Source organism: Rhea pennata, chromosome 8 (assembly GCF_028389875.1).
Source record: "Rhea pennata isolate bPtePen1 chromosome 8, bPtePen1.pri, whole genome shotgun sequence".
Classification (NCBI taxonomy): domain Eukaryota; kingdom Metazoa; phylum Chordata; class Aves; order Rheiformes; family Rheidae; genus Rhea; species Rhea pennata.
Genome location: NC_084670.1, coordinates 13276207 through 13301500, shown reverse-complemented (window position 1 = coordinate 13301500; position 25294 = coordinate 13276207). Strand labels below are relative to the sequence as shown.

The following is a 25294-nucleotide window of genomic DNA, read 5'->3' as shown; positions in this document are numbered from 1 at the left end:
TAGCTTTGTCTAAACTATTGATGAGTTTTCCATTTTCTTCCCTACAAGGATGTTTATTTTCATACATGGATCACATTTTTTGCACAAATTGCTTTAGACCATTTTCATTCAGTGCTTCACAAGACACTTTACAAATAAAGCAGCAGTGGCTTAATGGTGCCATTAGCAAGCCATGACAAGCCACAGCAACTTGCCTTAGGGCTCAGAAGAAAATTCAGCTCTGCAGCCTTATTCACAAGAGGCTGAACACTTCCCTTCGAGAGCAAAATTTGGCAAACAGAAAAAAAAAATCAAAAGCAACAAGTCTGTCAAACTTAATTTTCTTTTCACTGTCACTGATATTTCCTGCAAATTTTGAAGGTAAAAAGCAGCTATAATCCATTTTTGTGTGTCTTCAACCTGTGTGATACCTGTTTTTTGGTTGATAGACTTCTCAATGTATAGTTATTCATCACTGCAATGGCCTCAAGCAGATTTGAAATTGATGATCAGATGTAGGAAGTAAAAAATAACAGAAGTCCAAGTCCAAGAGCTCTTCCAATTTGCATTCAGAATGAGCACACTAAAGTCAGCTTCTCCCCTTGGAATCAACGAAGGGCTGCTAATAAGGTGGCATGCAAGATCTCAGTGGGGGGAAAAAAAAGCATGGTTAATCTTCTGGTTAATTTGTAAGTGCCACGAAGTGTAACATTAGTTTTAGTAAATGCTGAAAGGTGAATATTCAGAAACATTCTTTTTCACCTTCACCTCAGATACCAGAAATGCCAAGTGGCAAAGAAAATTATGCAAGCAAAGCTCAAACAAAATGCCAAGGAGATTAACCCAGTGTGCCTCAGGTACCAGCACTCTGGAGAATGGCAATTCAAGCACCACACTGCCTTCTAGGCACACAGTCAAATCTTTAGCATTTCAGTAAAATAGCAGGAGAAAAGTATCTACAAGGCCAGCCAAATGTAAGGACAAAAGCAGTTTTAATGTCCTTACTGTACTTGACCCAGTATTACCCTTGTGATCCAACATCACCCTTTTGATAAGGATCACCTGCAGTACAGTCACTGTTATCTCTTGTTTTTTAAGCTTCAACAAGGAAAATTCTTGTGAAGTCCTATTTGGCCATGTTATAAAACAAACTGAAGAAGAGTAGACTTAAAATGGCTTCTTCAAAACCTGTGACTTACACAAATAATCATTCTTTTCATTAAGGAAAAAAAACCCACAAAAACATGAATTCAGCCACCCAAAACAGGTTTCTAGAACTGAAGTCTCTGATCTGTGCAAATAGTAAGATACAAACAGGGATACAGATACATACTGATGTGCAGAAATCACTGCTAGTGACTGATTCTGTCAGTGATCATTAATATTATCGCAGTCTTGTCTAGACTGATTGAGTACAATTACTATCTAAAACTGTAGCATTAGCGTTAGAATGCAGTAATGCTTTCTAATAATTCAGCTGCTCCTTTATCTACAGTCAAATGTAGAAATTAAGCTATACAGATATTTGGCACACCAAAACCAGTGTGCCTCCAAAACAGGAGGCACTGATTTGTCCCACTGTCCCAAGAGGATGTGCCTCCTCTAACATAGGGCAGTGGAGCATATACCTGATATACCTGCATTTCTGCTACAGGACTCACCACACAGCTTCTTGTCCTCATTTAAGTTGCAGCTGCACCCAGTCATTGCCTGTACATTGGCAACTGGCCTCTTACTTCAGGATGATTTACAGCAGAACAGGCTACTAATCCCACTGTGCGCCTGCACGTAGAGGAAGTGCGTTTCCTACGCTGCTGTTTTACGGATAGTTGTCACCATCTCTTTTCTGGTAGTAGTCCCAACTTAAAGATTTCCTGCCCTGCATGCAGGCTACTCTTTCCCACTCTTGCACCACCTCCTCAGCTGGGATAAGTGCAATCCCTACAGGCAACTAATCATTCTTCAAAATAAAATAACACTGGAAGGCAAAACAGTTGTTCTAATCCAATCCCATTTTCTGGCTAGGTTACCGCAGCCCCACTTGCAGCTGAGCTGGCACAGCAGCGAGGAAAGCGAGCAGCTGTGCACGGCTTGTCGAAGGCAAAGGTCTCCGGAGGCACAGACTGCTCCGAGGCGAGGGCGAGCACGCGTGTCTGGCTCCGGGATCCGGGGGCGGTCTCGCGGTTAAGGCAATAGTTACAGGCAAGGAGACCAAGACTCTATATTTAGTATTCTCAAAAAGTGAGGTGAGATAGGGGAGACTTCGATGGCATTTCAAGGAGCTTCTCCGGTTTCATCTGATGCGAGTTGGTGAAACCACTGGGATACCTTAACTGGTTTAAAGAAATGTATGAGTGAGGAAATGATAGTGAAAGGGAGGCAAAAACAGCCTGAATCATAGCTCATAATAAGAGCTGTGAGCTGCATGGGGAGACTGCTTGATCTCAGGAATGGGTACAAAGCAGCGTGTGTGTTCTCTCAGCTATAGCTGGTTGAGATACAGAAAGATGTAGTTCACAAATGGTTCCTAAAAATGCTATTGCTTTTGTCTTGTTTGTAATGTTCAATAGCTATTTCTTGAGCAAGGTGTTGGGAAGAGAAAAAACACTTAGTAGAATAAAATTTTCTTCTGTAAATATATTTTTCTGCCTTGCTGAAGGGAGAAAAGAAAAGAGGGATAACAGAAACACTGTCTGAAATTTTCTCATTAATTATATAGGGGAAAAATGCAAAATGCTTTTCTTTAGGTTAAAATTCCATTACCCAATACATGAGATGCATCTTCAACCAGTTTTCTTTTCCCCTTACACATTCCACAGATTCTGACGATCCTGCAGGAGAATGAGTCAGTCCCACCCTCTGTTCCATCTTTCAAAAGCCAAAGGGTTTTCCTGTCTCCACATAATTGGCTGTTAACAGAAAGGAGCTTTCTATTACTGCTTCTTACTACCTGAGTTATTTGGCATTTGCCACAGACCAATGCAAGCACAGGACAATTACCATAGATCAGCTGACACTTAGTAACTTGTAAAGCGACTTAACTCCCACAGCTGAGAGGCAAGGGCTAAGCTAGAAAAGTTCAGTAAAACTATAATGAATTTTTATAGTCACATAAGGCCTACTGTAGACACACGTGAACTGGGATATAAAACCTTCATTTGTTTGTCAAATTAGAACAAACAATACTCATATAAGAACTCTATACTAATATAACTGTGCCCACTGCAACACATTGATGCAGTAAAATGTCAAAACCCTCCAGTACAGACAAATCCAGAAAATAAGGTGATGTCAACTTATGGAGAGAGGCCAGATCTTAAGAATCTGAAGGAGTATATACAGAAACCCCAGGCACATAATTTCAGTGTGATGTAAAGTATTATATTATTTAAAATACTCCAGGTGGTATTCTAATGGCCTACCTAGCATTGTAATAATACTAATCTGTATATTAAAGAGCTAATAAATACACTATCATTTCTTAAATGCATCATTATCCCATCATTTTGATAATGAAATTACGTTCAAGTGTGAGTAAACAACAGATTTAGGGGGGGGGAATAAAATTGATGATAAATAAAAGGTTGGGAAACTTGCAAGAAAAATAACGTGGCATGTAGTTTCCGGCTTTTCTTATTAGGGGTTAAAACATCAAATCTCATGGAATGAGATCTCATGTGCTTAGCAGGACATTCCCTTTGCAAAAACCTGGTAAACTTTTGCTAGCAGTAATAAAAATATGTTTCCAGACCTCTTGAAAAAATTTCAAAAAAAAAGATAGAAGATTCTTAACTCTATACCAGACCAACATTCAAGATTAAAATAATTAGGATCTATAAATATTTGATTCTGCATTTCTTCTTTACAAACTGCTACTCCCATGAAATAAATATGGTTTTCCGATTACCTCCAACTGCTCTTGTTTTTTCCAGCTGGTCCACACCTGGATCTTACCTGCCTATTCTAGCATTCCACTGCCTATTGCTAACACAAATTGCTTCAAAACGCATCTTTCATAAGAAACTACCGCTTTAACTATTAGTGAATGTGGTACTCCCATGTGAATTTTAAATCATGATACGTACTGTGCAAATATACAAGATCTGCTTAATAAGGTTGCTCGTAGACAACCCGATCCATTCCTCCTAGGTGGCAACACTTACAGGATTTCATCTCTCAAACCCTTCCACTTCAGTTTATGCCTCATCTTCTTTCTTCTCAATGGGAAGGACAAAAATAGAAAATCCAGTATGGTATTTTATCCAATTTCAATATATAAGCCCGATGCTTCAAATCTCAAGTTCTTCCTCCAGTGCTAGAAATCAGATCATAGACGGAGAGCAGCTGCAGGGCAGAAGCACTGGGAAAGAGTTACAATCACAAAATAAAGGATCAGTTTGATCCATAGTCAGGGCTTCTCCTGGGTACTGCTAACTTTTCACACAGCAGCATCCACCTATAGCAACTAAGGTCTAAGGACAACATTAGCCAAACCTCACTCCCCATTTTTCTCATTGGCTCCCCACAGGATTTCTGATCCTGTTCAAGATGTCAGCCATTTATCCACAAGTGGCTGCATGCCTCAGACCCATAAGATCTGAAAGTCAAATTAAAAATATAAAATAAATTTATGATCAATATCTTCACTTGTCATCCACAAAGCAGGTCTTTATAGCATGGGAACAGCTTTGCTGGATAAGAGATCGGTTCAAAAATGATATTCCTCCAGGAACCAGGAATATTAAGAACGTAACTTTCCATTCCATTTGCGAGCATTTTGACCTTTCCTTTTTCAAGAGATATGCAGGGACATCTATTTTTAAAAAGACACAAAAAAATATCCCTCTAAAATAATTCAACCTGCTGCACAAACATTGCCTCCTTGGGAAAAGATGAAAGAAGTAGTTCTGGACAGATCACCATGTCCAGTATTATATTTCTGGAAGGTGTACAGAGATTGCTGGAATGAAATGTAGCAGAAGAACAGAATAGATGCTGAAAACTCTGCCTTTTCACATTAACTGAGCAGATGTTGTGACAAAAACAAAGACCTAAAAAACAAGCAAACAAATAGCTGAACTGCATTTCCCACCCCCTTAATCAATCATGCAAGGTTTGCTTTTTTTCGTGGTTGCATTTGATGCCCTTTCACTAAAAATAAGGAAAAGGGCATCTGCCTTATACTTTGATATAACGTATTAGAACACGTGAAATACAAAAATTTGGTGCTTCCTATGATGTTTTATGTCATACCATGATGTGCTCATTTATCTAGCATTCACAACACGTCAAAATAAATATTAAAAACTAAACAGGCCATAAACCACCAAAGCTCATGCCCAAGTCTATAAAGTTACTGTAATTTGAAGAGGCTACTCTGCCTTTCATATGTGATTCCATACCCATGATTATGCACACCACACTGTGCATCCTGGGGAATGAAAAAACTCCCAAACATCTAGTGACACATGCTTCATTGCTTAAAGATGAATTGGAAAATAGAAACCTGTTCCCCATTACTGTTTTATCACATAACTACTTAAATGCGAAACTTCTGAGGTATGAGACAGGTTCTGTTTTCTTCCCGGCTGTGGGAGCATTCATACACCTCTACCAAACTACAAGAGTGAAACTCCAGTTTTAGATTAGTTTAAGTATGCTTACATTAGAGATTGTTTAACTACAAAGGCATCAAAACTGAATTCATTCAGCCGAAGCAAATCCTGTGTTACAGGACTCAATCCTGACTACACTGCAGTCTCCTTCTGCTTCGGGGCGGGGGGGGGGGGGAGAGGAGGAAGACAAGAGACAAAAAAACAAGAAAAAAACAAGAAAAAGGAAAGGACATTCAGGATACACTGTTATATATCTTTGAGGAACACTTCCCCTTCTTCATCTCCCCTACTGTATTATCTTTAAAGGATAATTAGTTAAAGATCATTGCAAACAAGAATGAAAAGTGCTTTTTAAAATATTTTTTTAGAATTTCAATTTCAAGAATCCAATGTAATAAAAAACAAATTACAAAACTTCATGTACTACACTCCATAAAACCTTACTTGATAATTAAATTCCTTTGGGCCATATTACAGCCAACTCTAGCCCCACACATTGCCAGACTCACTAATTCATTTACTTTGAAGAAATTTAGAGGTAAACAATTTAAAGGTACAAAAAATGATTTTTTTTAGTTAGTTACAGAATAATTTTGTAGAATTTATTTAAAATAGAAACATCAAATTTAGAAGAAGCCCCAGGAAGAATTATGAAGTTTCGCCACTATCAGCTAGAGTGTCTGTCTACAAAAACACCATCTTTGTTGCAGGGGGGAGAGGGGGGACAACCCACAAACATAGCAAAGAAGGATGATATAATCTAAAAAGAGACCTGGTTACTGCCTCAGAAATCCTGGATCTGCTCTGCAGTGTATGTTGCATCCATGTGCTACTTTCCAGCTTGTTTTTGCATACTCTGTATGGGGCAGCTCTACTTATTTACACTGTAATTGTGATCATTAGGGTTTCTTGTCATTTCAACACGATTTCCAGAAGGTGGTACACATATACCTCTAAAGACTTCAGAGTCCACAAGGAAAGATTTTTCAAGGTGTCTGAGACCTTAGGGTCAAGCCTGATGAAAACACATTGTTCAGTAAAAAGCAAGACATGAGCTGTCATGGTTTCAGTAAGATTTTCTCATTTGATTTCAGACACAGCCCACCTTCGACTATACAGTGGCCTTGCCCAAACCTGTGGTGGGGCTCACTGCTTGCATGAGCAGTTTTCAGAACAATCGCTAAAATTTCCCATTACTAAAGATACTGAGATGCCCATTGACTCTGTCCTTTTGAGTCCCTCCTGACTAACTCAGCAGTCACTGTAAACGTTGAATTTGTGGAGACCTCAGCTGGAAGCTGGGGTGCAGGATACTCCTCCTTGTCGCACGTGCATTGGAGTGTGCATACTGCCACCTAATTAAACTTCATTTGGCCACCCACAGTTTGGGGTAATGACAATCCATCCTGCTTCCTAGCTCTGGCCTCACAACTTACTTGACAATTCTCACCCTGTTTTTCAGTGCCTATAAAAGCTAGGAAGCAACCACAGTAAGAAGCCTTTTCAGGACATGACCCACATACTGTAGTAGCACAAAATATTATCAAAACACAGAATGCATGAATTATTCAACAACAGAGCACTAATGTTACAGGGGCCACTACTTCTTGAAGAGATTCTCAAAATAGCAGCAATATAGCAAAATGTGTGCACTTTACCATTAACTGCATTTACAGTGAAACCAATTTTCAGGACTCCTCAAATGTGTACAACAATTCCTGTATTTTCCTCACATAACATTTTTCCCCCTTAAGCATTTCATAGTTAAAAATAGAAACAAACAGAAAACTTGCTGAAGCCATGAAGTGTGAAAAATGGCAGAAACTGGAATCTCAGAAGACTAGGCTCTTATATTTACATCACACTTTTTATCCCTAAAGATTTAACCATATACTCATACGCATGGTGCAGTCACAATGGAAATAACAGCAGCTCACAAAACTCTTGATCATCAGGTTAAGACTAGCAGAAGAAAGAATTCACATTAGAGAGAACTTACAGCAAATTTAGAAGTTGCTAGGAAGCGACCTATCAGATGGGCATCCTTCCATGAGGAGGGGAGGTCACCTCTGTTCCTCTCCTAGGATCTCCCCAGTCCTTTTCACATCAGAGGAAGAGGACGGTGCAAGAATCAAACAACATCCAAGTACAACAGGATCCAAGTACAATTCTCAACATAGGAAAAAGGATGGATCCCTTTTCAAATTAACTGCAGCAATGTTTATGTTAACAGGGAATAAGGTATATGTGAATTAGCTTGGACTTCATTCAAGCACAATATACAGGTCATCTCCATGGAAGGCCCCACATTCTGCAAATTCCTACGGGCTAACGGATTTATAGTGAGACACATTGCTCTGTTCTGCAGAGTAAGCTGAGCTGAAACAGGCAACACACTTCTGATGATGTAGAAATTTAAGGAAGTATGTAGACTTCTCCATGCATAAAGAATAAAAGAATCAGATTAGTACTTAAATATTCCAAACAGCAAGTGTCCAAACCCCATGGCTAGATTCTTTTAGACATTTTGCCCTTTCCTTCTAAACAACTATTTGCCAAGATAAAAAATTCAAAAGAATGAGATCAGCTTTGCTTAGTCTCCAAAGTACAGATGCAGTGTATGCCTATAGATAGTAAAGTTAACCATATTATTGTACTGTCTGGAGACCCCAATTAGATGCAGGCCACTGAACACTCAAAGAAAACACTCAGTGCAAATTCCTGCCAAAGCAGTTTACCACAGGAGTTACGGACAAATCTAACCTGTGGATTTAATTAAATTAGCTGAAAGCGAGTGAACACGCAGAACAATTATAGGTGAATACACAGGCATGGCCAACTTTGACAGCATCCAGCAAAAAACTTTGCCAAGCACTTGCTTTAGTGTTTTGTTCAGTTAACCAGTAAGTTACATTTTGCAATCTTTGGACTTTTCAGTTAGATAAAACTAATAGTGAAGAAGCTATGAATGTCAGCTGGCTGCCTGCTTACTTTGAGAGAACTCAAGTTCTGCAGTAACGAGAGCATTGCCTCAAAATATACCAGTCCCGTGTATGATACGGGATTTCACTGGATGTTTCAACTCACTCGTGATGGCTGCTGTCAGGTCCCACCTACAGGCATATATGAAATCACTTTTCTTCACTGCACTGTAAATTCACAGCACACAAGCAGAAAGAAACCTCTCTCTGGATTTCACATGTAGCCTTCACTGGTCCATCACACTTAGACATTTTTATGTTAAATTCTACCACATTAAAACCACATAGTTAAAACTGCATGATGACAACATAATCCACCTCCATCTTCCTCTACCAAACCTCCATTTAGGAATGAGTCTGTGAATATGAGAAAGCAAGATCCACTGTAAAATGGAACATTGTTAACTAACATTACCTATTCCGTTTGCTTTAAAATATCATGGTCCAACAATTGGAGATAAAATATTTTATTACATTAATATATTAATATTCATATTTTATTGTAAGATGACAAGTTATACTGAATTACCATTTTTCAGCTAAGCGACAGTGAAGGTTTCATTGAAGTAATTTATTAAATAACATCTGTCAACATTTCAAAGCTTAAATGGCTGATACAGTGCAAGTTACAGAGTTCAGCATCATTAGGGACAACAGTGATTACACAAATAACCATTCTGTTAAGCTAGTACTCAGTGATGTGGCACGTTGCTGCCATAGTAGCAATCATAAGACCAACTGTTCACTTTCAAGAAATGCCTACACTTCATTCAACTATTCTGGTATGATTTTTAGAGACCTGATTAAAAAAAAAAACAAAAAAACCCCCCAAAAACCCAAAAAACTCTTAGAACTCACCTTTCCCTGAGTTTTCTCCAAAAGAAGTCAAACTCTCACGAGAGCTTCACTCATTTTAATGAGGATTCACCACTATCAATTTGAAGACAAAGTTTTTTGAGCTGTGATCAGTGACAGTCCCCCCAACATTAACTTGGAAGAATGCAAAATAAACATCACAAAGACAGCGCACACACACACTAGGAAAAGCCACCTTCCCAAGCATTTTTGTGAGTACTACACACAGAGGCTATTTCTTACAGCAGTCATAATAAAAGGGGTATCTAAAGGTTACACTTTTTTAAAAGCTTTTTTTAAAAAGCTTTTAAACCAGTGTAAGTAGTGCAAGTTAATTATTAATAGCCACCTCTGCTCTTTGTACTTGACAGACATCTCCATCCAGTCCCATATGCATTAAACATTTGCACATACAGAACTCCAACATTCAACAAGTCTCAATATCTTTTTGAGACGGAGATGAACGAATGGAAAAAACCCTATAGGAACAGAGGCAGAGTGAGCCATGAGGCAGAGTGAGTCACAGGTCAGAGCCACAGAAGTGCTCAAGGCAGAAGTGGCCGGGGAACTCGGCAGCCCTGGCTTCCCATCCACTGTGCCCACCACTTATTTAAAAGTCTCCACTCACAGCACAAATTTTTGGTCCACTTTTATGTTTCCATGTACTAGCTACCAACTGCACAAAACTTAGAGAGCCAGGGCAAACTTAGGAGGAAGAATGAGAGTGTAGGTAACAGGCCTGTGGTTTCAGGAAAGAGAGTTGGCTAGGTTTCACATAAAAACATACATATTATTCTGAATCTCCTTGTTGTGTTGAAAGTTTGCGGAATACCTTTAGTCCGTTTAGGGCAACTAAAAACTACAGAAAACTCCTACCTATGTGAAAAAAAACACAGGCATTACATCAAAAACATACACAGTCAAGACATTTTGATTATTCCTACAGAATGCCCGTGTAGGAGAGTCCAGCCTGCATAAGAGCAAAGCTAATCTTCACATATCTGTTTCACTTTTTATCCTTGCACCTGCCCATATTAACAAGATTAAGAATTAGGCTGGCAGAAGACTGTGCGTGAAGAAATACCAATTTGTCCATCGATTTAAACATCAGATCTACACTTGAATGGAGCTCCAATACTGGGCAAAGGAAAAGCATTTACTATGTTTTAATTCAAAGTCTGAAAGGAAGGGCCTGCAGAAGTCACGCTTGTAGGCAGGCTGGGGAGACTGTCACAAGACTGTGCAGAGGAAAAGAAAAAAACTCCTGAGTTTTCTTGTAAAAGGACATGCTTATTTGACTGCCAGAGCCAGAAAGTTTTTGCACATGATCTTTCCACACAGCCCAAAAAAGTAAAGAAATTTTGTCTCTGGGTTGTTTGCGGATCCAAGCCAGGTCATCCAGGGAGTGTTTAAAAAGGAACATGTACGCTTCTCCGCGTGAAGTCGGGCTCCGTTCGCAGCGCTCCCGTCTCCTCGCCCCGGTCACAACTCAACTCTCGCTTGCACCAGTGCTCTCTGCTTAAGGGAGCTGTTATTATCAATGTCTAAGCAGAACCCCCTGGTTTAGGGAGGTTTCTGCCCTCAAAGCAGACTTTGCCATATTTATTAAAAAGCAGCAAGAAGCTACATGTATGCGAAAGGAAACTCACAGACATTGACATACCACAGACCCACCAGCAGGGAATGAATGAAAGGGGAAACAACGCAGTGTAATAGGCATTTTCTTTTCAAAGTTAAATGCCAAGTAAAGTGATAAGAATGGGGTTCAAGGAGACACAAGGATGTTTATTATTTGGGGACTGTTTTGAAGCTTGGCAGTTTTTCCTGTTCTGCTGATATGCTGAAAGCAACTGCTATGAGAGGCCGTCCCAAAGTTTGAGGGGAAAAAAAAAAAAAAAAAAAAAGAAACAGCCTTTTGTTAGAAGATCAATCAGCTGCAAAATAACAGAGCATTCACAGATGAAAGGCACAGTGTGCGAACGTAATCAGAACATACACAGAAAGGAGCAAGGCAGATAGCAAAAGAATTTTTCCGTTCCAGGGACACAAGAGAAACTCCCCACAAGCGACAACACTGTAAGGAAACGCGCGCTCTTCCCAACCGATTGCACTTCCGCCTCCTCCCCTTTCATTCAGTACTTGGTGCTAGCGATGCTCCATCTCCAGGACATGCTGTTTGTAAATACTTTTCTCTAAGTGCAGAAAGGCTGGAGAAAGGATCTGATCACACGGTAAGTTTGTGTTTGTATTTGCTGGCATGAAGGGGGAAAAAAACTCTATCAAATAGGTCCCTTAATTTGCAAGCGCAATTAAATACTAAATATTATCGCATGGAGCATGTGGAGCTTGGGTAAATTCAACAGGGGAGCGTGTGCTTAAGGAGCAACTGGGACAGCTGTGAACATCTGCAACCTTTGCTTTAAAAGCAGTAAATGCTGCACAGTCAGAAAAGGAAACAGCTCTCCCCGTTTTGTCCTTTGCACTGGGAGTCTGTTGCCTGTGTGCTACAGCTCCTGAAGGAATTCAGCTCAAAGTCAGCTGAGACAAGCGAGAGCCCCTCACCCTCCTCCTATTCTTCGGTACACAGCTCCCTTCCCGCTAGCTGAGAGCTCGCCGGTCTGACAACGCAGGGAAAGAGAAGAATGGCAGAAGGAAGCGGAGCACAGCTGTACATGGCAGAATCTCTCCACATTCATTTGCCAAACAAAACCACTATTCAAAAAAACAGCGAAGATGCAATAGAGCCACACTGAATCGATGCCTCTGGCAGCGAGGGGCTCTCTCTAACAATGCATTCAAGCGACAGATAGAGATTTACCTTCAAAATGCAGGCCATGTTCTTTTTCTATCCTTCCTACCACAAAGCAGCAGGGTTCTGCCTTGTGAGCAGCAGTCCCAGTGTCAGGCAAAAGGCTCGCAGGGCTGCAGAACTGCTAAAGCCTACATTCCTGTAGATCCAAAGGAGGGTACCACTCATCCAGGATCCGTTAGTCATATTAGTCTTTTTACGCCCCGTTTGTTCCACCCATCAGCTCCTGCCACTGGCTGGGAGCCAGCCCAGTACCTCCCTCCGTCACATGACCCGGTTTGATTCATGGCTTCAGCACGTATTTTTTTAAGCCCTGGGACGCTCTCGCGCAATACTACGTATACAAATGGCAATCTATAGCCTGCAGATGTTTTGTGATATTTGGGAAACAGGCTGCTTGTTTGTAATTAATCCCTGTGCAACCCTCTGAATCTTCTCTGCAAACATTAACTGTCTGTTGGTCAGAAAAGTCCAAACTCTCTCTATATTATTTGGGCTCTAAAAATCTTCAGGCTGTTTGTTAGTGTGAGATACTGTTTTATGTTCAGCCATCTTCATAGTGCAGGAAGCTTCTCTTTGTCTGAAGGCTGCAACTGTTTCTTAAGTGAGATAATCATTATCAGCAACCAACATAAATATCCCACCAGAGGTGCTTGCATTTTGCTGTGCATGCCATTTCATAGGAAGAGCTGGCATAAACTCATGGAGAATGGGAAACAATTTTCATTTCTGCAAGTCTGATAAAGGCTCTCTGAACTTTCTTGGGACTTTCCTACTCTGCAGTGGGATTAACTGCAGATTAATAGATTTAGCTGTTGAAGAAATCTTCTTTCACTTGCACTTTGGCTGTATTTCTCTACATCTTTTCATTAATTCAAACTCTTCTCTCAAATACCGGGGCTCTATACAGTACTGAGATTTCACTTTGTTGCTTTTCCTGCAGTCTTTTTTTTCCAGTACTTCTGCTCATTACACTATATCTTGGAAGACTTTGTATTTTCTGTACTTGGCACCTTCTCTGTATTCCACGTGTGCTACATTGCTTCATTTCTACAGCTCTAATACACATCAAAGCTCCTCCTATTCCTTAATAAATTCCTTGAACTGGATGTTTTCATCCTCTCTGCAGTGATTCAAGGTACCTATTTAAGTGTAGCTAATACATTCCAATTAACATTATGAAACTGCTTATCAGTCAAGTTCCTTAATATGTGGAATCCAAGGAAGGTTAATGCTGTGTCAAAGATTTAATAACAGATATTGTTTCCTGCCTGGTAAGTCTCTCCTATCCAGTTGCAACCCTTAGAGGCAATAGGCAGGCTGATGTTAAGGGAATTAGCTCTCCCCATTTCTACGCAAAGGCAAGTCCTCCCCAACAGCAGGGCACAGAGGGACTGGAGAGGTTTTTTCTAGTCCATGCTCCTTGGCTGCCTTCCTGTGCACTTCCAAAGATGCCAGTTTGCAGCACACTCTCCAGAGTGCCATAGTTTTATACAGGTCCTACAAACTTCTCAGTCCCTCTCCCCAGTGGAAATGCACCTCTGCACTCAGCTACAGCTGCAACCCAAGGCCCTGGAACTAAAAATTGTAATGTTCTTGGGGAGACTCATGAAGAGTCCTTATTGAAGTTTGCAGCTGTGGGTTGTCTAATATAATGAAATAGGCAAGCTGCAATCCAGGGTAAAAGATTGTAAGCTTATCATTCATTAAAAAAATTTAACAGTAATTGCCTATTTATTTCTCCAGCAATCAAGCTTCTAGCTCTTCTGGGATGAAAATTATTCGTTCCCTCTGTGTGGTAAGCATAGGACAAGTTTCTATCTGACAGAAAAATACTACACCTCCCCCTCTTCCTTACGAATTCTATAGAGAAAGAAGGGAATGAGACTTGGAGGGAAACTGTCTTGAAAAGGTCAGACACAGTTTTTTCAGTTATGTTCAAAGTGTTGAGGGATTTCCAGTGAATTATATACCCTAAGGAAAGACAGCAATGTAATGTTATCTTGTTTAAGCGTCTCCAACAGGCTTTCATTCTAAACACTATATTGAGCAAAATAACATGTTTACCTTTTAGACTTTTTGTAAATGGACCAAGACATTTATCATAGACAAAACCTCATAAGTGTTCCTCTGCCTTACCTTTTCCCAGTTCCATGTGCAGCTCCATAATCCACACCCTAAGTACTTTTATAGTATAGTCCCACTCCTATTCATGACTTCTGTCTCGGCAGCCTTTTTTCCCCTCCCTCTGCTCCATCCCTAAGTGACTCTCCACAACCTATTCCCCTGCCTACTAAGATATTCTTATGGCACCTTTTTAAGAACATGACAAAGCTCATCTCTTAAGTTGTCCCATGGCAGCTACAAGCTCTCTAAGTTTTTAGTTTAGTAAAATATAGTAAGTTATTTGTATTTAGCAGAATACAAATAGATTTTCTGGAATACTAAAGGTGCTGCAGCCTGTCTGTAAACACCCATGAGAGGCTCACAACGTACAGGGATTCCTGCAGCAGCTGCCCTTGTAGCTTCAGACAATGCTCTGCTGCTGCTTGTAAAGGGGCCAGGCATAGCACTGTACTCTGCAAATACAGACAAAATTGGAATTTATTTTCCTGCAGAACTTAATTTTGAGATAAAAAAACATGAAAACAAATTCAAACAAATACGCACTTTTCTTTAAGAATGGATATGGGATTTCACTCTCTGCTTCTGGGGAAAAGAACCAGAGGTGTGACTGTAGCTGAAATAACAGTAAACAGCAGCTGAAGGTCCAGCTATAGGTCAAGGGAATTTCATCTCAGGGAAACTATGTGAAGAGACCAGTAATCCCAGTAGGTACAGGAGATCACTGTACCCATTTCAGAGCCATGGAAATGCAAATTAAAGTTAAGTTGTGCGCTTGAATTTACATAGCAAGTTGATGGAGCTGAGACTAAATCCCAGGTCTAAATTGTTACTCATTTGCCAGGAGAAATGCAGCAACTATACAATAAATGAAATCAAACATCATAAGTGCAACTTTTCCATGAGCTTCATGAAGCATTTTACTTGGACTTACAATGCTCCTGACATCAGCTTTAGGTCAAACATACCTCACTCAAATTTCATTCATGCCTGCAACTTTTCTTCCACAGTAAATACAGTCATTGTTGCCTGGTAGGGATGTCAAGGTCAGTATGGGATTGTCTTTCAAGTCTGAGTTGCTATAAAAGGCCGCACAAAGTCAATACTTACAGAATTGCAGTCAAAGTCCTTGTGCATTTGCCATCTAGTTCAAACTCTGCTGATGCATTGCTATGGAGATACAACCTTCAGGAAAATACGGTTGTTTGGGCAGCAACCATTTCGAATTCTAGATCTTAAAAACTAAATTCTATCATAATAAAATCAATCCTTTGTGCAGAAAACTGGTAAAACCTTAATTTTGAATGATTAATACAGTAACACAATGCCAGCATTCAGGTAAGAGTTTCTCTGTACTTCTTATACAGCTTGTTACACTGGGCTAGGCTGTGCCATGAATGTTGCTTGACTGGTTTATTAAGTGAGTGGACATAATGAAATCAGTCTCTTTAGCTACAGTTATGATAAGAACTTCAAACCCAAAACACCACAAATGATTAACACCTTAAGCTTATTTGTCTCATACTTTTTTTTTCAAAAAAGTATATACTTTTTTCTTTCTTCAAAGAAAGTTTGAAAACTATAATCTGCTCACTAACTGTTAAAATCGAACATTGAGTTCGTCTAGTGAAACCAAAAAGGAAGAAACTATTATCATGTTTGCTGCCACTACAAATTTTCATCAGCAAGTGGTGACGCAAGATGGCATTTCTCACCCGTCAGGTACAACCTGAATCAGCAGTGGAGTCACAGATCCGGTCCAACACTATCCAGACATCTCATCTTCCCAGCCTTCCATATCTAGTTTTCCTTATCTCATGTAACTTACCGTTACATATAATTAAACTACTCTGTAGCCCAATAGCACAGCAGAGGTAGATAATAAGATGATACGAAGACAGGCTATTGTTTGAACAGGAAATCTTATCAGGTCATCAAAATGTTCCATCTAATCTTAATTCAAACCTTCTCACTAGCCTGACTTTTCTTCCTTTGCCTGAAAAGGCCGCTGAATCAAATTGATATGTGTGTGTGTGTACATATATATATATATAAGTAGTAAACTCCTACTGCACCTCCATTTAAAGTCTGGAAGGTGAAGAGAACACATGAGATTTAATATAGCTTGAACTCTACATTTACTTTTCAGAAAAATCCTTATAGCTTAAAACAAGCATGCCATACATGCACTAGTGACAAAGCCAATGAGAAACACATATTGTGCTATCCACCTTATTTCTCAGCAAAACTCATCTAAACCTCACTCTAGAAGCAGGACAACTGTACTGCCTTAAAAAAAAACAAAAACAAAAAAAACACTATGAGGTGCTTGCGCACTTTTCACCAGTAAGAGACAAAGATTTCTGGACACTGTTAACAGTATTAGAAATTCAGCTCACCACCTCACTATTATTCAGTGTCATGGTAACAATTTAACATGGCTACACAGCATTTTCAGAGCTTCCATGTTCTTGGTTCCCCCCCCCCCCTTTAATACACACACAAACACACTCAGATCCATGACTCAACTTTCACTCAATTAAATATAGTTACCAAAAAAAAAAAAAATCAAGAGTTAGCCAGCTTTTCATCAGGCAAGTCTTGAATAAGTTAGAACTGGACTATTTTATATCTATAGGATATAAAGAATACAGTCTATCCTATGTCTATAGCACATGGCTTTTCTACAAAGTACACAAGGTTGTGCTTTAAAACAATTTTTTTTAAAAAAAATCAATATTTTACATGTACAAACGTTCTGAGATCAGAAGACAAAGGTCCACAGAAATTCCTGGAAGCAGAACCAAGTAAACTCTAAAGAACAGTAATCTTTTCAGAACACTGGCATTTCCTTTTTCAATCCAAATGCATCTAAGCACTTCAATTTTCCATTTCTGAAGTTGCTTATTGAACAGTAATCATTTTATACTGAACTACAGATTATTCTATTTAATATAAAAGTATCATTTGTTATTTGCAAATAACAGAACTGAATTTAAAATGCTGCAAAGAATTTGTGCTCAGAGAAAAACTCTGTTCATCTTCCTCAATAGCTTTCCTCTATTAATACCAACTAAGCAACTCTTCAGAGCGCTGTGTCCATTTATGCCACCAGCTGATTTTCCCATATAAAAATAGTAAGAAAAACAAACGTATAATTTACTGTGATCTCTTGTAGAAGAAAAAACATCCACAATATTCTCAAGGGTATTCAAAAGGTAAAACTTCTTTTTGAAAATGCACTGTCATTTAAAAGTAATGCTGCTGATTGCAGAATTTTGTTAATACATATTTCTTGCCAAGGACACATTTGTTTTTTCTGCTATTAACTTTTACATTCTTTGCTCCTATTATCAATACCTTACACTCCCATGATTTTTATAACATGATTCTAACATCACAAAAATATTAAATTTATTTCACGTGTAGATGTCCCTCTCAATTTGCCCTCTACATAGATTTTATCTGAGAGAATATAGCTCTTCACATTAATGAACCAGTGAGTACTTCAATCGCAGTATTTAAGGCCCTACAGTTGAACAGAAAATTTATATCCCTCCTTTCAACTTGTTAGATAGATTGCCATACTTCTCCAGTCTGCAAAAGCAGACACTATCCCCTACTGTGCTCCCTCCAAAGATCCACTCAGACACTGATTTTAAGGGCTAAGCTCTATCATTATCCAAATTGCCATTCACTTCGTTCTATTGAAGCAACACAGCCTTTTTTTTTTTTTTTTTTTTTTTAAGTCATACTGCTTCTGAAAAAACCTTGTCTCTACCTCTTCATGAGGCTTTATCTAATGTTTCTCTACAAACATTTAAGGAAGACCTTAAAGCACAGCAGTAAAAGATAGATTTATTTAAACCAAGAGTAAATTAATTTTGTTCTGAGAGAAAAAAAGAGCAAAACAGAATATTCTCTTGTGACCACTGATACAGAACATATTTAGAAGGGCCTTATCCCAGCATTGTCAGATCTGAGCCACCTTGATCAACAATATCCTCCTGTGCATCATTGCATCACAAAACTCAGGAATCTCTGAGGTCTCATCTTGGTCTTGAATGAAGGTTCAAGGGTGGGAGAGGGAGAAACAACAACAATGTTCCGGTAGTAAGGTGGGAACTTGGGAATCCTGTAGTACGGGATCCTGTCTTCTTAGGCACCATGGTGACCTCATCACTATCAGCATCCTCTGTGGGCCTCTGGAGGTCTTGCCTTGTTTTGACCAGCAGGTATGGGGCTCTGACCAGGGACAACAGCAGGAGCTCTGCTTGACAGGGTTAAGCTCCACTCTGCTGTGCACAGAAAGCTAGAGGAACGTACCATGGCACCAGGAACAGCAGATTGTCTGCCCCACTCCCACATCTTAAGAGATGAAAGGGCAGTGTGACAGCCAGGACACAGTCCAGGACAGAGGCCTCCCATGGCTGCAGTCCAGAAAAATAAGATCTTGAGGCCGGATTTGGTCCATGGTCTAAGAATTTCTATTTCTTATATAATTAAAATCAGTACAACAGCAATACAAAAGCAATCACAGCATTCTTCTAATCTCAGTCTCAGGTTTTACAGTTCTCTTTATATTTGTCTATTTTTCTTTTGAAAGCATGTAACTAATCAGAACTAGGTCCAATTCTGCAAAACTTTATATCCTCCACCAGTTCTATCAAATCTAGCGGAACACGCTCAGGGTATAAACTAGCACTGAATTTAACTCATGGTCTTCTTTTATTAAGTATTATTAATTATCATTATTTGAGCACAATATAAATAGATGTGTAACAAGATGATATAACTTTAGGAACAAAAAAAGTGTTTCCACAGATGTTTTCTGGCTTTAATATATTTTATTCAATTATGCTCCCAGTGTTTAAATAATGCAAAATACATACATATATATATATATATATATGTGTGTGTGTGTGTGTATATATATATATATATACATATATATATATATGCAGCAAAACTGAGCAATGCATTCCCAAGTAAGAGAAGTGTCATTTGGAAAGATTTACAGATAAGATCAGAAACTCTCTGGAATCTTCATCTTTGTTTTTAAATCTAAGTTTGTACTTGATTCCTGAGCTATGAAATCAAATCACACACTACTATACTGAGGAAAAAAAAAAATAAATCAACTGCATTCTTTCCGTTAAAAAACTTTCAACAAAATTTACCCCTTGGCATATTTAAAATTTTACCTAGCCACAGTTTGAGAAACATGAGCTGCATACAAATCTTCAATCATAAACTCTACTCCTCTCAGTCAGGATAAACCAATACCCTAGTCCTCTATTACATCCACCCTCTTTGTGAAGTGTTTAGAGACATTAGCCATCATGTTGTATCTTTAGGTCAACACATTTGGCCCCAATGGATCAAAGGAGAAAAGAAATGTCTACCTTGTTATTAAAACTATCTTCATCCATGAAAATGAGCCACTGGTAAAGCTCTGCTGTACTTTGAAGAATCCATCTCAAATTATAAACATAAGATCTAAAGGACAAGGTTTCCTTTTTGTCTTCTGAAAGAACTGCTAACTATCCTACCGTATTTTTAACAAAATATATTTCACAAAAAGCTTTTAATTAATGGTAACAAAATTGCAACTGAGAGCAAACTTGCTTCTAATGATTTTTCTATACTTTTGTGTAATATGGAAGAGAAGATGAAAAGATGTAGTTATAAGAAGATTTAAGGTGCCTAATGAGTTGAAGGTCTTTTGGATATTGTCTTCAATGGAATAATCAGCAGAACCACCTTTAAGGAGAGATGAAGGCCCAAACACACAAAAATTGAATTACATGCAAATGGTATTATTAAAAACATTCAATTAAAGTTTTAGAATCAAACACACAAGAATAAAGAAATGTAAGAATTCAACTTGTCTGTGCAACTTAAATTCAGGCTGGCTGTGACAAGTTTTTTAATGATGTAATCAAACAAGAAAATACGGTCCTTGTTAATCTGTTTCTAGTTCAAAATATGGACTGCCAAAACATGGGACTGAGTCAGCATTACATGAATATGCTTTTTGCCTACAGTATCTCTGTTTCCTTTACTGGAAAAAGAGTTTAAAAATTATGCAGTGAATGAGAAAGTGGTCTTAAGGAAAAAACTGCAGAAGTGGTTTAGTGATTTAGATCATAGAAGGCAGCTGTGAAGAGATGGATTCAGTGCTTGTCCCTACCAAAATCGCTCCCCAATGCCTTCTGAATTAACAGCTAGTCACAGTATTCTTCTCCCTCATTTTCTGGGCCCTTACTTGGAAATTGTAAAATCTTTATTCACAGATGCACTGAGCACTTGTAGCTGCAGTTGAAGGTAACTGGAGCTGTATTTTGAGCATATTAATTGCTGCATAATGCTAAGTAATCTGGAAAAAAAATGTAGGCAGCCTGTATTGGACATTCCACATAAATAGACATTTCTTTCTAATTTATCTGTGATTCATTTTCTTTCCTATAAAACAATAATAAATATTTTTAATGGGGATATGCCAAATTACAATGAATGGCATAAAAGCATCCATTAGGAAGTTAGGCATCTTGTCTTCAGGAAATGCTTTCACTTTCATGAAGTAATGTGACAAGGAGCAGCAAAAAGGATATTAAATAGCTGCTCTCCACCTGTGTGCTGTCCAACCTGGGCACATAAACAAGGCAGGCACATTAGAACTAGATTTTGATCATGTAATTTAAAAACTATGCACAATGCTTATGCTAGAATGTGGCCAATTTAAGACCATACAGGTAAGTAACTTGACACTTTAAACATTCCAACACCAAGGTTTGTTATTTAATGCTATTTTTTCATTTTAATATCCCAGAAATCATAGACACAGATTCCATCTCCTGCTATTACAGTCACACTCAACTGGGTGGCTGGTAGAGTTAGAAGTGAAGAACCAACCTTACCAGAGACCGCTCTTTACACATCAACAGCACACATGAAAGCAGTCACTTCTAGAGCTAGAGGACAAGACATAAACTTTTCCCGATACTTGGCGACAGCAAAGAAAGGCAAGATCCTATCTGTGACAGACCCCAATCCAGTTAATATTCACTCCACTGAATCCACCAACTCTACCAATTAGCAGAATGCAATTTAAGTCTTTTTTTGTTTTTAATCAACACATTCTTTCTCAATTAGACACTACAGAAATAACATACGTCATTTTTACGCTAACTTGGAAGAAATCTGCTACTATAGTCTAAGGGCTGTAAAATTAATAAAGGTTCACTCAGGACTAAATATTTTGGGAGAATAAAGAAGAAAATTGAGATAAAACAGGAAATTACCCCTACTGTAACTGAGAGCATTTCCTTCTTTCCCCATGTTGTTTAGTAATTTGACTGTCTTTCAGTCCCACAGAGCAGAATGACAACAATTTCTCCAAAGGGATAGTAACTCTGTATTGAAAAGTAAAGACGCCAGGCCACTGGCTGTCATCAGAGATGGGTCTTTGGATAAAGAGCTGACAGGTTTGTGTCTAATCCTGTGGGCAGAAATAGCAATTGTTTTTCTAAAGTAAAATACTCTTTCTTTAACATAGCCTCTAGGGAGTAAGGCTTAGGTAAACAAGAAAAAATTTGACAATTTTCAAGCACTGCATCTTAAATCCACTAGAGATTTCAATGACATTTACCTTCTTGCAGAATGCCCAGTTTATTTGAGTTTCAGAGGAAGGCTATCATTTGCATTGCTTGAAGCTTTTCTCATGCGCAGTCAAAATGCACACTGTTGTACAAAAGAAGTTCAGTGGAGGGGCAGGAGGATTTAGCTTTGGATGCAGTTCAAACACTATCCCTGCTTCACTTTGAACAAGGCTTTTAGAGTTTTACCATGATATTTTGTCTCCTTCTGATAACAGCTGCAAAGATGGAGATTCAGAATTCTTCCTCCTCTCTCACTCTCCTTCCCCTACACTTCCTCTCTCCAAACTAGCCCAAAGCCAGAGCAAGGATGCTAGAGCCAAGCTAAAAGGGCATTGCAAATTGCCTAGGTAGTATCACATTAATGTACTCAAGTAAGTAAGTAAATGCTGAGAAGTAGCAATCTTGAGACAGCAAAGAGAGAGGTCCTCAAAAGGAAATTATTTCAGCTGGAAAACAAACAACAGTTTCCAAAAAGCCAGCATTGCTGCTTTACTGTTTGCTTGTTACAGTTCACAAGAGCATTGGGGAAAAAAAAAAAAAAAAAAAAAAAAAACTTTCAAGAGACAAAATGAAATGATAGCTCTGGACTCTGCAAGTCTGAGAGGAAGAACCTGAGAGAGAAGAGTGGACCTTAACACTCAGATCTCACCAAGAGACAGAGAGATTTAAAGCTTTATATCTTATTCTATATTCATTTACACTCTCTCTGCATACAAAATTTTAGCTGTTTTTTCAAAGAAACAGTTGACCCTCTGTAAGCATTCCTCAGACATAAAGTGAGCCCTGAATAAAGCAAAAGCACTTTAAGGAGGTATTTACTCAAGTGTTTAGCATGTATTTGCAGTTTGCTTCCAAAGCCATGCAAGAATTTTCAATAATGTGCAAGAATCGCTGCAAAATTTTCTCAAGCAGAACATGAACCTATTTACAGGAAAAGTCTAAATTCATTTATTTCAAGATTAGACAGAAAGTTTCCTAATTATGGCTGAAATGCAAGCACATACTATCATGATTAATTCCACTAAGAGAGCAAACACTGAGGACTGCTCAGGAAAACAAAGACGACGCTAAATATGCTAGAAAACAGTGCCACTATTTGCAAAAGTCAGGATCTGTTCACAAACAATTTAGGAACATACGACACTAAATTTAGTAGCTAATTACACTGGATGTGATGAAATCAGAAATGGTCACCTGGGGAGTTCATGTTAATATTAGCCTTTTCAATTCTTATTTCAGGCTGCAACTTCTGCATTAGAACATTCAATATGAAAAAAGGCCAGATTTCAGAACTACAAGTTGCAAAAATAAGCCCCACCAGATGGTCACATCATCCTCCATTTCACAATAAGTGCATGTATTTAGCAAGGTAAATGACATTAATAATGAATCTTTGTTTGAACTGTGAGAGCAGAAGCATATTATTATTATTTTTTTTTTTTTAACACCCTTTTATCCCAAACCCATACTATTGTCTGTTACTCTTGACCGACTACTCAAGGCATGGCTGAAGAGCAGCACTGCTTGGGGTGCATCTGGTTACCTGCACAAGCCTATGAAGCAATTCAGTCAGTGGTGGTGCATACACAGTGCAAGAGCCAGCAATTTTACTGAGTATATAGTTGATAAGATTTGTGAGAATAAAAAGCTGTTAATTAGATTGTCATCTGGAGAGCCATTTGTCCTCAACGGCAAATATCCTGGTTAAGAGATTACTCTGCTTTACCCTTAGTAGATTCTTGTAGCAATATTCTGCTTTGGATTATCCATGATACACCCCATTGTGATAAAATCCTTCACTCCTGTTTGTACTCATAGGTTCTTCTACAGAGTATCACCACCAACTAATCATGTAAGGAAATATTTGTTTTAAGGAAAGATATGGGTTATTTTCAGGAGGAATGAAAAAAAAACGGGGAAAAAATCCTGTTGATCCTTGTCAGTGCTACTTATTATTATGCCAAGAAACACAATGAAAACTGGTTAAAGTGAAGAACCACATTCATCCTCTTCCTCTGAACCATCACTAGGCTGTTTGTAGCCTGCTCTGGGATCCACAAACACGCTCCAGGTTGGATTGACATGCATAGCTACCAGTTCTCCCAGGGAGTGATAAAACTGTCTCCTCTGTTCCAGAAGACACCTTCCCAACAGTAGCACATTACTAGGCTTTTAGGCCTAAAGAACTCCTGAACTCAGATAACACCTAACACCCTCAATAAGAGCAGCAGCTGCTGCTGCTTAGTCAGCTGTTCAGGCAGCCTTCATGCTGTACTGGTGGTGCACGTACCTTAGTCTGATAAGCTCTGCAGTGAAACCTGAAACTCTGCTGCTAGATGGTGCTTGAGGAGGGACAACAGGACATAGTGAGGAATGAAAATGCAGATTCTCTCTTGTGTGTTCGAACAATGTCAGAAAGGAACAGTTCCTGCATGTAGGAAAAAACAGAAACTAAGAATTAGGTTCTTAATGGAAACAATAGGTCTGGTTCCAAGCCAACGGACTGTCTCTCCATACATACATGAAGAACCAACTTCATAACAGGTTTAGGTAAGGGACAAGAGATATAAAGGATCACATTCAAACTGTGGCTCCATTGCAACTTGAGCTGATCTAAATACCCCCTACCCTCCCTCAGGATTAATTTTCAGCCAGATCAACTTCAGAACCTGACTCTTGGTTGCATGAATGCTACTGCCAGTGGAGAAAAAGTGTGTATATGCATGTGAGGGGATGGCAAAAAATGTAGAGGAAGGGCTCTGGGAACAGGACAGTGACATTGATCTTAGATTTAGATTGGCTTAAAATGCCATGAACCGTTGGAATGACTGCAAGAGTTTTAATCAAGAAATGTGCAGAGTGGAGAGCAAAAATGGAGCAGACATCTATTTCACCAAATACTACAAGAAAGAAGAGGAAAAAGGAGAAAAAGGAGAGGGGGAAAAAAACACAAAAATGGGATAGCAACTACAAAGTAGAAACAGTAAACTACATGCAAAATAGCACACATGCGAATTATGAAGAGAAACACAGCAATGGAAAGTGTTTTAAGTATGGAATCATCTAAAGGTGATAAAGAAAGTAAAAGTGCCATATAAAGGAGTCATAAATAATTCAATAAATGATATTCTGCAGATAAGAAAAATAGACACGATACCAGCAAAACATACTTAATGCTCAAATTCGGACCAAGACACGACCTCAGCAGACAGACAGAAAATTGGATGCAAAATAGACAATAGGACATCACTAAATGCAGTATAATAACTG

At 38.8% G+C, this 25294-nt stretch overlaps 1 protein-coding gene and 1 long non-coding RNA gene across 2 annotated transcripts in view; one reads left to right on the top strand and one right to left on the bottom strand.

Annotated features, from left to right (window-relative positions):
* The window catches only part of ST6GALNAC3 (ST6 N-acetylgalactosaminide alpha-2,6-sialyltransferase 3), a 207638-nt gene extending 195312 nt beyond the window's left edge, over positions 1-12326 (bottom strand). Inside the window, exon 1 of the mRNA XM_062581528.1 lies at positions 12249-12326. Coding sequence (XP_062437512.1) covers positions 12249-12266 — 18 coding nt within the window. The 5' untranslated portion in view covers positions 12267-12326. The remainder of the gene's footprint in view (positions 1-12248) is intronic.
* Positions 11578-23656, top strand: LOC134143446 (uncharacterized). The gene is made up of 3 exons (XR_009959115.1): positions 11578-11661; positions 23264-23393; positions 23526-23656. It is a non-coding gene; the product is annotated as an uncharacterized LOC134143446 (long non-coding RNA).
* The last annotated feature ends 1638 nt before the right edge of the window (positions 23657-25294 follow it).